At 44.1% G+C, this 12,840-nt stretch overlaps 1 protein-coding gene across 6 annotated transcripts in view; it reads right to left on the reverse strand.

The window, feature by feature from the left end:
* USP15 (ubiquitin specific peptidase 15) overlaps positions 1 to 12,840 on the reverse strand; it is an 829,830-nt gene that overhangs the window by 6,947 nt on the left and 810,043 nt on the right. For all 6 annotated transcript variants that reach the window (XM_086919102.1, XM_086919100.1, XM_086919101.1 and 3 more), the window contains one exon: positions 1,243 to 1,331. In XM_086919102.1, coding sequence (XP_086775228.1) covers positions 1,243 to 1,331 — 89 coding nt within the window. The remainder of the gene's footprint in view (positions 1 to 1,242; positions 1,332 to 12,840) is intronic.

Below are 12,840 nucleotides of genomic sequence, written 5' to 3' on the forward strand. Positions count from 1 at the left end.
ACCATTTATAAATTACAAAAGAGAAATTCCTTTGACTCTGACAGTATCTGCTACAGGGAAGCTAGAGCAATAGAGATGTGTGCAAGAGAGGTAGTCTTATTTTTTATAAGTGCTCCTAAAGTCCAGTCAATTTTTTACTATTGAGTTTAAAGTGTTCAGATTGTGCTTTAAAACAATGCAATCTTTGGTTCAAATGCTTAGCCTAAGTTACTCAATTATAAACTTAAATTGTGTGATACCCTGTTGAAGTGCAATTGCCATTCATATGAACTCGGATACACATTCAGATTTGTACTGTGTTTTTATGACAGGTCACATCATTCGTCAGACCAACCAGAGTGTTGGAAGCCCAACAGAGACTCAGGCCTCCTCCACAACATCGCTACAATTAGCGATCCATGCCCGACTCATTGAAAATTCTGTGCTTCAGTGCATTGATTGGTACAGCGAATGCTATTAAAGCACAGAAGAATACTGAGCAAGCACAAGAGGTGGGTAAGCCACTTAAAGCTCGAGCCCTACAAACCTCAAGCCCAAACGAGCTGAGCTTTCAGTGAGGCGGTGTGGCATAGTGCTTACAGCTACTCATGTGTCATCAGGGAACTCTGTTCGAATCATGGACTTGGATCAGCATCCAGGGAACAGCAAGACTGACAGGTATGTGGAGAAGTGTGGCTCACGGTGTAGAGCAGGCAGACCCGGAAGCTGAGGTCAGACCCGGGACCAGGGTTCAATTCCCGACGCGGCAGGGTCTTGAGCTCAAATGTCCACGGACTCGATAATTCTCGCTTCGGTGCCTGCTCTAATCATGGGTTCTCACTCTGCAACTCTGGGCATTAAGCTTGCTTAATCTCCACAACAGCCCCCCTGCGGCGGGATGCCTGGCTTTCACCTTGGGGATGCCCTGTAGGGGCTATCTCACAGGGAAAAGCCAGGACGGGTTCCCAAGGCAAGCGCCGGGAAACCTCTGGGTAGCTATGCGCTCAATAAATGCAATAATAATAATAATAATAATAATAATGAGTATTGCCAGTTTATAGCCCTCCACCCGTCCAGTCAAACTCCAAATGAGGCCGAAGTCAACACTGATAGACATGTATCACAGTCCGTTTTTGCGATGAGCAGCTTCTCATATTACTAACTATTTGTTAGTCAATTTCTTTCTCTCATACTGCTTCATTTACCACCAAGTTCCCATTTCTCAATTTCCAAATTAAATAATCAATTTAAAATGATACGTACCACTATTTGATCTTGTGATGCAGTTGAGACACTGCTGTCATCAAAGTAGTACCATTTTCCGTCATCTTTATTTTTTGCAAAAGCTGTATCTAAGAAAGGAAAAGAACATTATAAATGTAAATAAATATTTCTGTATTGTTCTCAGGGCTGTTCAGCTTGCCACTTAGACTAATCATGACAGAGCATAATGTAGCAGGGCAATAAAAAGAAAAAGTCATAAATAGTCCAAGGTCGAAAACTTAATTTTTTTAAACAAACTTTATTAGGTTTCGGTGTTATATGCAACTTTGCCACATGTCGGCTTCTATTGGCTCGAACACAGTAGGCTCTACTGTTGTATTATCTTACATATTATTAGATACCAGTGTTTATAGTAGTCCAAGTAATAATGTACTTTCTTAAATTATTATAAACAGTTTAACTATTCAATGTATTCAGCTATTCCCAGCACTCCGCTCTTCTACCCCCATTCCTCCCAGTCTTCCACCCCACCTCAGAGATGCACTTCCACTCTGCATTCACTTCTTGGTTTTGGGCATGGTTGTTGGGTCTATGTGTCAGTAATCATCATTTCACCTAATATAGTCAGGGTGGATCTTGTTCTAGGGACTCTGCACATCTGGGTGGGGTGAATTGCATTCAGTCAGCCTCTCTTTTTATTGCTAACATTGCTCAAAACATTGTTTGTATTGCATACTCGATCAAACGTTTCCAGCTCATTTTAGGCATTGCTAAAATGACCTAACTCCATCAAATGAGATTATATTTAAATGCTTTTTAAATCCTCCAGCAATACTCTTGGTGCGGATGAGATGACTTGTTGGTATGGATTAAAAGTCCGTTTCATCATCAACTGCTTTCAATATCTAAGTGAAAATAGTGCATTCTGACCCAGTTGTCAAAATAGAGAAGATGATAATGAACTCTTGGTTTGTACATGTTGTATTACTCTCTTTGAATACCCCTACTGCATTCCCCCTGGGTGCTGAGCTGAGTTTCTTTCTTTCTCCTTGCTACTTCACAGGAGGAAATTCTTTAAGAAAGTCTTATTTAAAAAATGACCACATTGTATAGCACATCTAGAATTAAAACATGTTAGTACTGTCTTTGTTCAATCGTTCTTTGCTTTCAAATCTGTCATTAGCTCTCAGAGAAGGAAAACGGTCAGGTGACACGTTAGAAGCAGTTTAGAAGAGGCACGTTTAAAGTTATTGAGTGCAGGTTCACGAGCATAACTGCCAGCAACCACTCTGCTTTTTCCTTTCTCTACTTTTTTGTTCAGATAGCTTTATTATTGAAACTAAATCTGATACATCCACAACTACCAAAATAAACACACCTGAAAATATTCAGTTGTGAATACAGATTGTTGTTTATATGTACTTGAAACTAAATGATTTTATCTCACTGAGTTAGATTAAATAATAAGAAAAATAACCTTTTAAAAAAGCAACACAAAATAGAACAAATGATGACACGATACAATCTTCTAATAAGGTTTGGATGCTACACAGTAATAGGATTTGTGTGTGTATATATATATATATATATATATATATATATATATATATATATATATATATACATATACACACACACACACACACACACACACACACACCCACACACACACACACACACCCACACACACACACACACACACACACACACACACACACACACACACGCATGCACCACTCATATATATGATTTACAAATCCTGGACTAGGAACTAATGTTAAGAAGCGGACATCGCGAACACCTATCCTATTGATGCAAATGTTCTTAATCCTTCGTACTCCTCCCCATAACTCGTGGGAAACTAAGGTGGTTTAGACTGGATGAAAACTGCCATAAAGTAGCTTTTAAAATCTGAACAATGGGCATCTCAAGGCACACCTCGATCTGTAAGCCAGCCCACAATAGTTTTGCAATGCATCTGATCTTTGGCTGAACAAATGAGCTTCAAAAATTTCCTTACAGGAATAATATAATTCTTCAGGAATTAAACTTTCAAGCTAAAAAAGTTATTTTTTCATAGAAAATTACTGTGGTGTGGTTTTTAGCCCTGACTCCCCACATTGCAGGATGGCATTTCTTTCTTCGTTGTGTCATTTATTACATTTACGCAAGACTTATAATTGTACGGTATAGTGCTTTATTAATTACTCATTCCAATTCCAAAGCCTATAGGGCATATGAATATTTGGCTGTATGCAGGCTGTCAGAACGATATGATAGTGATACAGTATATTCTTCAAGAAAACTATATGCGCAAATTGAGTATTCCCATATTAATGCGCGATTCACTAACAGTTTTTACGTTGAGTTCCTGTAAGAACTCAGTAAGACATGGGGAAGCAACATCACCTTGCCTGGCCATTGGGGCACATAAACATCCATGCCTAGTAACAGATTGCCATGCCCTCTTCACCAGGCAGCCACTATAACCAGGCACTAAGACTATGTAAGAGAGAGAAAGACCCCCAAGCCCTGGGTGCCAAGGCTGCCCCAAGGATATTCTTGCTACTAAGCCAACGGCCTAATCATGTCGTTTTGTGAGGGGCAGTTTTATATGGCTCAGCGGATCTCTGAACAAAGGAAACTTATTACGTTTGGCATTTTTATTGTCTTTACTTTGATTTATTTTACCTTTGCTAATGTTTGTATTATAGTTATTAGTAATCTAATCCCTATTTTGTATCACAGGTTGGTGTATAATAAATTAATGTTATGGAATGTTAGTTTACAATGAAAATATAATTGCCTTCTGTGTGTACATTGATTTGGAATTTGAAGCTGTTCGGCTCACCTAGGTTGCTTCCACTCAGTCCGGAACATCGTACCTCCCGGCTCCGAGTAAAGTTAATAGCCCCGCTATGGTCACTATAAGAGGGATGAAGGCCATGGGTGCTATAAGTAAAGAACCCCCATCTAAAAAAAGGAAGGGAAGAGGCACCAAAGTATTAAAGAACCCTCCAGTTACCAAACCTGCTAGTGGGGCATATATATTTGGCAATTTTAACTCTAACACCCTTGCCAAATCCCCTGCTGCCACTGCCACTCCCCCGTTGTCTTTATGCGATATTAGCACTCTACTGAAAGATCAATTGACAGTCCTACTTGACCCAATCCTTAAAAGATTAGACTCAGTGGATAGTAGACTTAAAGATAGAAGAGGCACTAATGAAACCACCCCAAGTAATCGAGACATACCCTGGCATACAGGCTCCACCGTGTACGATGCCAGTTAGCATAGGGGTTATCCACAGGCATCAGGGTGGTGCCAACGCACATATTCCAATGGTGGAGGGAGGTAACCACCATGTTGGGAGGTCTAGGAGCCCTACTATGGCAGCATCAAGTATGGATAAATCCTTACCCACAAGAAGGCCATTAGAACAGAAGGGGCGACAGAAGTTGGCAGCTAAGGATAATGAGGGGTTAAACAGGAAATGCCCTTTTCTTAATCTACCCCCGGAAGCTACCCCATATACTGTAATTCTTGCCAATGTCCCACCGTTAGCAAAGGGAACCCTCGAACATTGGTCAACCCTAAAAAATAAAGCTCTCCACTATCTGAATAAACAAACTGGGTTGGGGGACGCCCTTTTCCAGGAGTTTAAAATGGTTAGTCGCAAAGAGTGGGTGGGCTATAGTACTAAGACCATGCCAGGGGATTGCGTGGTTGTGAGCTTTAGATCTCCAGGCCTGGTTGGCCACATCCTTGATGTGGCTAGTTATGCTCACTTTGATAAGGCCGCCATTGATATTCTCCCTGTCGGCTTCTTATACAAACAACATCATCCTCCCAGACCGAGGGGTACACAAGGATCACAGGAAGCTTACTTTAGGCCTGACCATACCATCCAGCTTAGTAATCGATATGACGCCCTTTCTACAATTGAAGAAATAGATTGACTGGGGCTGTTTGAACAGGATGGGCTAGTGAGTGGTGACAGGGTGGAGTCTGACGGGGTTTCACTGGAACCTAACAACCGAGTGGTTAATCAAGTAAAGTGTATTGTTCCACCCACCCCATTATCTCCTGCAGCAATGACGGCTGCTATACATCATGTGGTGAAAGCTCATGTAGTTGGTATATTAGATCCTGCTTCCAGGGAAACATCAATGGTTATTTCGTCATGGAATATAGCAGGGTTGGAACCCAAGGCTGTCTCACTTGATTAGTCACTATATATAGAAGGCAGTGACATATGGGCATTCCAAGAAACATGGTCAATAGAGCCTGTATTTAATGCTGGCTACTTCAGTTTTACAAAACCAGCAATTAAGAGCCAAAGGGGGAGATCAGTGGGTGGTCTAACGTGTTGGGTAAGGCAGCTTGAGGGGATTACTGTAGAGGAGGTTTACTTTGATAGCCCAGATAAAAAATAGTCCTAGACATAGTCTTAATCCTTTACCTCAACTCAAAACATACACCTTCCGGCTGAAAAAAACTAGAATCCACCTCCAAAGCCCTAATATCGGATACCCTTCTACAAGACACCAAACATAACAGCATAGCCAACTTCCATGATAAAGAATTCATCTCCAGAGACACATTCTCACCCCAACTATCTATTTCTATCAAAACCACAGAAATGTCCCGAAGAACACCATATTTCGGCTTAGGAGGTAGAATCATCCTAACACTCTTAACCAACCTCCTTACCAGGACATGCTGTCCAATCTGAAGACCTTCCACTAAAACATGCCCCGCAGAAATAGCTGACCTGCTAACATTCACTGAGTTGTAAGCTATATCTTTCTCATACAACTCAGACAAGAAATTAACCACTTCTACCACAGAAGCTGATACGGGATCCAAATCCCTCTCAAGACACCAACCAGACCATCTTCTCCATGCCGATCTATACATTTTGGTTGTACCCTTAGACCATGATCCCGTGATAAGAGCCTCAGCTTCCTCGGATAATCCATGCACTTTCCAGATTCTCCTGAAATCAACCACGCAACCAGCTTTAACTGGCCTGTTTCCACCAACTCGTGAACATTCCCCTGTGGATCCAGAATAATCTCTCTCAAATCCGGTAACAACACCGGGTCTTCCATCAACAATTCCATCATGTCCGGAAACCACACCTGGGATCTCCAAAAAGGAGTTATCATTACGATCTCCGCTTTCTCTCTCCTGACCTTCATCAAAGCACTCTGAATCAAAGAGAATGGAGGAAAAGCATAATTCCTTCCTACACTCCTTCACTATTCCTAGAATCGTTTCTCCCCAGTTAAAACTGTTTGTCCCTATTATTCCTAAATTAAAATAAACACATTTTATCTCTGGGGCGATATCCGAGCGGTTCCCCATTGCCAGGGGCACTCGTCAGGGGTGTCCCCTCTCCCCGTACCTTTTTGCGCTGGCCATGGAGCCCCTGGCCGCCCGAGTGCGCCGGGATGCACTTTATCGGGGCTTTGTATGGGGGGCGGACCACTCGGATCGCATAGCCTTGTATGCGGACGATGTCCTTTTCTTTATGACTGATCTGCATCGCACTGGCCCTCGCATACTAGATATGATGCAGGAGTTTGGTGAAGCGTCGGGGCTTTTTCTTAATCCACGCAAGTCGACCCTGTGGGTGTTGGGGGGTGAATCGGTGACGTACCCGTGGGCCGCGACTCTTCAGGTGGCAGTCGATGGCATGAAATATTTGGGCGTCTTCCTCTCGGCCTCGGCTACGGTGGCGTGGGATCGAAACGTGCAGCCAGTGTGGGATAGAGTTCAGATGGATGTCAAGACTTGGACGCGCATGCCCCTCAATATCTATGGCAGATCGGCCATATTCAAGATGGTAGCACTGCCACGACTTCTCTATCAACTGCAGAATCATCCATATAGAATAGACCCGCAGTGGTTCCGACGTGTCAATTCAGTGCTGGGCCGGTTTTTGTGGGCCGGGGGTGCCTCCAGGGTGGCACTGCGTACATGCTTTCTCTCTACATACTGCGGCGGCTTGGCGTCCACAGATCTTCTGTCCTATTACCAGGCCTCCCACCTTCTGGTGCTCAACGAGTGGTGGTATGGAGACCGTAGCGATCCGGCTTATGCATTGGAGCACTCTCTAATGGGGGGTGCCACGCTCCATACCTTACTGTACTTGGCCAGACGGAGGAGGACGCTGCCGAGGGTCACCCAAGTAGTCTTCGCGATTTGGCGGCAAGCTTTGCGCCGTATGGGTTGGTGGGGCAGACAGACCGCTGAGACTCCGTTATGGCATAATGGTTTGCTTCCGGCGCTGGCGTCCCTGTCGGGGTTTGGCGGCTGGGACGCGATCGGGATTTCGTCCCTTGGTCATGTCCTCACTGGAACTACACTTAAGTCCTTTCAGGACCTTAGCTCTGAATTCAATATGCCTAAGTCCCAATTCTTACGGTACCTCCAGTTCCGCCATGCCCTCGGCCCTAGCCTGGTAGGGTTAGATCAACTCCCTGACTTTAGTCCCATTGAAGCGAAACTCTTTATGGGGGACCTGGGCGACAAGAAGGTCTCTCAGATATACCGCTCCCTGGTTACGCATTGCTCCCCTTCCCTCCTAACATTGAAGGCCTCCTGGGAGACGGATGTTGGCCCCTTGGATGAGGATGACTGGCGTGAGGCCCTTGAATCCCCCCGTGGGGCTGCTATAGCCGTCCGTCTTAGATTTATTCAATTCAAATACCTTCACAGGGCATATTATACTAGGGAACGATTGTGGCGGGCGGGCCTTATAGCCGCTCCGGAGTGCCTGAGGTGTGGAACTGAAAGGGGGACGCTCTTCCACACAGTGTGGTCTTGTGGGAGATTGACCAGATTCTGGGCTGGGGTCTGGGACTGCCTATCGGAGGTGGTGGGATGGGACCTTCCCCGTACCCCTAGACTGGGCCTCTTCCATGTCCTGGAGAATGTTGGGGGCAACATATACAAGCGACATCTTTTGCTATTGGGGCTAGTGGTGGCCAAGCGAGATCTGGCTCAGGCCTGGAAAAGTGAACGTGCCCCCCCACTCGGCGCATGGAAGGCGGGCTTGGACTTTCTCATGGGGCTGGAACTGCCTGTCTTTGAAGCCAGGGGGTGTCCCCGCAAGCACTACAAAATTTGGAAACGATGGGCGGACTACAGGGGGCTTACTCTTGACCCCCCGATTGACATTGATGATGTACTGCCTCCTGATGTGGACCCTGTACCTTAGGTTGTTGGCCGACACCTACATTGCTTTCCATCTAATGTTGCTACTCTGTGAACACGTGCACTGGGTTAGGGTGGGATAAGGGGTGGGTAGTTGGGGAAGGGTGTTGGGGGGTATTTTTGGGGATAGGTGGGGCAGGGGTGGGATGGGGTTTCTTTCCTAAAAATCTGGGTTCATTGTCATGCCATTACCTGCATACTGTTGACAGTATCCTCCTGATTGTGGAGAGCTGTATTGATACTTGCTTGAACTCTCAATAAATACGGTTTTGAAAAAAAAAATAAACACATTTTCTTTTTACATTTTTTTTATTTTAAGAAACTGAAAATATTTATTCTTAAATTCGCTTTCAATACAAATTAATCATATAAATTTCCTAAATAAAACATCTCTACAAATTAACTTGCTCACACATTAAAACGACAGTTTTAAAAGTGACTTATCTGTAGCCTGAGCAGCAACAAAAGAGGAAGATGGCTGCAGGTTCTAAGAGGATATGCATGTTCAGTATTCTAGAAGTTTTTTTTGAGTGTTCTGATTCTATTTTGTTGCTGCTGCCCGAGTAGTAATAAAAGGTAGTGCATAATGTTGGCCTCCGGGCCTTGATGTAAAATCACAAAAAGGCCTTGATCTACTATTATTCAATGTTTATGCAAGAGGACAGCCGGGTGGTAGGTGCTGCAATGGAGTCCATCTTAGCAGCTGGTTTATATAATGCTAACATTATAATAGCAGGAGACGTTAATACCTGTTTTGAGCCTCTGGGTACAGTAGATGATAGCCTGCGTAATGAGGTGGATGAGCACTGGGGTGTGCCCCAACTGGCCTTCCCACCCATCAAGAAATGGTCTGAGGCTGCCCTTCAACTTAAAGGGCTCTGTTTAGAATGGGGCCTTAGGGTGGTTAACAGTAGGACCACGTCCAATGCACAGGGCGTGCCAACCTTTGATAACGGGTGCTTTAAAAGTCGCATTGATTACATCCTAGTGAGAGTTGAGCTGTGGACACAGGTCCTGGATATGGTAGTTCAAAGCCGCCCAGAAAACGACCACAACCTACTGGTTCTTACTTAGAATGATAAGAGCTTCTGTAGCAAACCACTCTTGGTGGACACTACATGCCCCCCCCCAAATAGTTGTGGCGAATGATTTGCGAAGGGTTCGGTGGGCGAAGGTAGCATTTGACAAAAGCAAAATTCAAGGGATTCGGACCCTAATTTTGGGGTCATTAAAGTAGTTAAATGAATGCAGTAACCAAGGGGCCCTCATTATTAATTTACCTGAGATTTATAATAAGTTATTTGTTGGATTAGAGGAGCTCTTTAATAATAGCAAGCCAACTAGGAAGAATACCACCTACAAACCTAAACGATTCATGTAGCTCTGCCCACAAGGCCCTAGTTGAAGCTATTAAAAAAAGGAATTATAGCTCCATTAAACAGTCCAGGATCATTTATAAATCTACCCTCCATAAGGCAAAGAGACTTTGGGATGAAGAGCGCTGGCAGGATTTACTTGCAGCCTGTAAAGGCAGGAATTTGTCCCAGTTTTGGCAACTGATAACATGGGGAAATGGGCAAAGGACTAATGTTCCCTCTAATAATGTGGAACCGCAGCAGTGGGTTGCATATTTTGAATCACAATTTAAGAAGGGGACAAGTAGTGAGATTCCTGTCCCGCCCTTAACCCCAGATACAACTCTGCTATTTAATACCAAAGAGGTTGAGGTAGTCTTAAAGGCTATTCCCAACTGCAAGGCTCCTGGGCCGGATGGGATTCCAGTCGACTGGGATTCCAGTCAACTTGTTTAAGCAGGAACCTGACCTTTGTATCCCGTACATCACAAATCCAATTATTGCGATTGCAGGGGAAGCACCAATTCCAGCATCCTGGTGTGGAGCGGAAATAAGTCCAATTGATAAGAAAGGTGATCGTTACATGCCGGCTAATTATAGGCCTATGAGCCTTATTGATACTGTACAGAAGATCATAGCAAGAGTTATCCTGGGCAGGATCCAGTCTTGGATACTCGATGAGAACATTCTTACCCCGCTGCAGGCAGGGTTCCAGGCCCACATGGGGACCCTTGACCAAGCTTTTAGATTTGTCTTGTTATACTGGAAGAAGGTCCTGCTGGGAAAAGGTATGATTTTCGCTGCATTCATAGATTTAAAATCTGCGTTTGACCTGGTCCCAAGATCTAAATTGTGGAATGTTTTACTAGGGCTGGGGATGCCTAAGGAATTGGTTTCCTTGTTGATAAGGCTTCATAGTTCTAATTACGCTCAGGTCCGTTGGGGCAAACCAGGGGAGGTCCCTGAGAAATTTGCAGTAGGGAAGGGCGTCCGTCAAGGGTGTGTGCTTGCCCCCACTTTATTTTCTTTATTCATTAATGGGGTCGTGCGCTACTTTGAAAATTACCCTATGGACGTGCCCATGCTTGCCGGCCACAGGGTACCCCTGCTCATGTTCGAAGACGATACCTTGATCTTAGCCAAAACGAGGCAGGGGCTTCAACTGGCCCTGTCTCGTTTTGAGGAGTTCTGCAGCGATCATGACCTGGTGGTCAATGTCGAGAAGACTAAATGTATGGTTTTGCACAGGGCTAGGCCCATAACTTCAAGAGTCTTCATGAGCGGAAGGATCCTGGAGCAGACAAATGTCTTCACTTACCTGGGCGTTACCTTTGGCGAAAGATTGAGTTGGTTGCCACAATTGAAGCGAATGGCGCTTAAACATTCACAATTATCAGGCGCACTAATTAAGGAACACAGGCAGTCACTTACTAAGCGTATAGCCGTGGTTGTTAAAGTGTACAATTCGAAAATAATCCCCGCAATTCTTTATGGGGCAGAGATATGGGGAGCCAGTAAACTGTATCCACTTGCACTAGCCCAGAGTAAATTCTTAAGTACAATTGTGGGCCTCCCAAAATCTACCCCACGTATTCAGCTTCTGTTAGATCTGGGTTGTCATGCCATAGAGGACATTGCACGATACAGGATGTTGGCCTTCTGGAGAAGGCTCTGGATAACCCCAGAATTATTTTTATTTGCAAAGGGTTTGCTAGAAGTCAGGGGACTGGATGGCTCGAATAAAATCGCTTGGTTTGTTAGCATTAAATCTTTACTTACAGATATGGGGATGAGGGGCTTGTGGGATTGTCCAGAGTCTGCTGCATTTCCAACTAAAGAAACGCTTAGAGCAGCTTACTGGAATCTCATTAAAATTAGGAGGTTCACCGCTTTGGTTAGCCCCTCCCTGACTAGTGAATTCTGTGAATTTAAAGACAAACCTAGTATGGAAAGCTACTGGGATTTAATAACGAACCCTAGGGATCGTAAGCTTTACCATCAGTTTCGATTGAGTCTCTCCCATTAAAGAAGTTCACGTGTAATTGGGCAACTGTTTCAAGGGACAATTGCCCGTTTTGTCCTGAATACATTGAAAACATTGGGCTTCTCCTTTACGCTTGTCCTGCTTACCAATAACTTAAGTGGCTTAAACCTCTTTGCAGATCCCTGGGAACCAGTTCATCCCTGTATGCTAAAAGGATGCTGAAAATGGGCTGTAACAACATTCTGTTTGTAGGGGTTGCCAAATGTTTGAGTTGGTCTTGGGCTGTAGTGTAGTTCCTAGTTTCCCACTAGGCCCTGCGCATTGGAATAACATAAACAGTAGTATCGACGTAGAAGTGCGGATCTTCCAGGCCTCCACTGACTATGCTAAACTTAATTGGGTGTGTTACCAACTAGCTCAGAGGTCACTGGAAACTTTCTTCTCTGCATGGGAAGTGATCAGCTTCCCTGGCACAGACAAGAAGGGATTCAGCTTTCCAACAACCGTGCAACATGACAACTTTGCTCCTCAGATCAAGAGTCAATCTCTAGGGTCGTGTGAAACAATAGACATGTATTTCACTCAGTCAGATTAGTGCAGTTTACTTTCACGAGATGTAGAGAATAGAGAGACGGGCGTTTGTCAATAAAAGGTTAACATTTATTGAACAGTCTTTCTTCTCGTACAAGAGAAATGTATTGCCACAATTGCAAGACTTGTTATTATAAAAAGTACGTACAGTAAGATAAGTATTGCGAAATAATACTGTAAAAGCATTGATATGGTTTCTTAGCCATACAATGGTTTAAAAGTAATAAAACACATATACAGTCATATATACATTAGGCTAAAATACTCAACTGGTGCTTCTAACTACGCCTACCCCAGTGTACCTGACCTAAGCCTAATACTTGGAAGGGGAGTAAGTAAGTAGCTTTAAGTTAAGTTGGTTTTGCCAAGGTTTGCTTCAAGAATTCTCATCTAAGGGTTTAGTCAACACCATACCTCTGAATAGAATGATGGAAGTCTGGTATTTCCTTCAGGGGGAACTCGGTATCCCAGTCACCCGCGAG

This window comes from Lissotriton vulgaris, chromosome 1_1, assembly GCF_964263255.1.
Source record: "Lissotriton vulgaris chromosome 1_1, aLisVul1.2, whole genome shotgun sequence".
NCBI lineage: Eukaryota > Metazoa > Chordata > Amphibia > Caudata > Salamandridae > Lissotriton > Lissotriton vulgaris.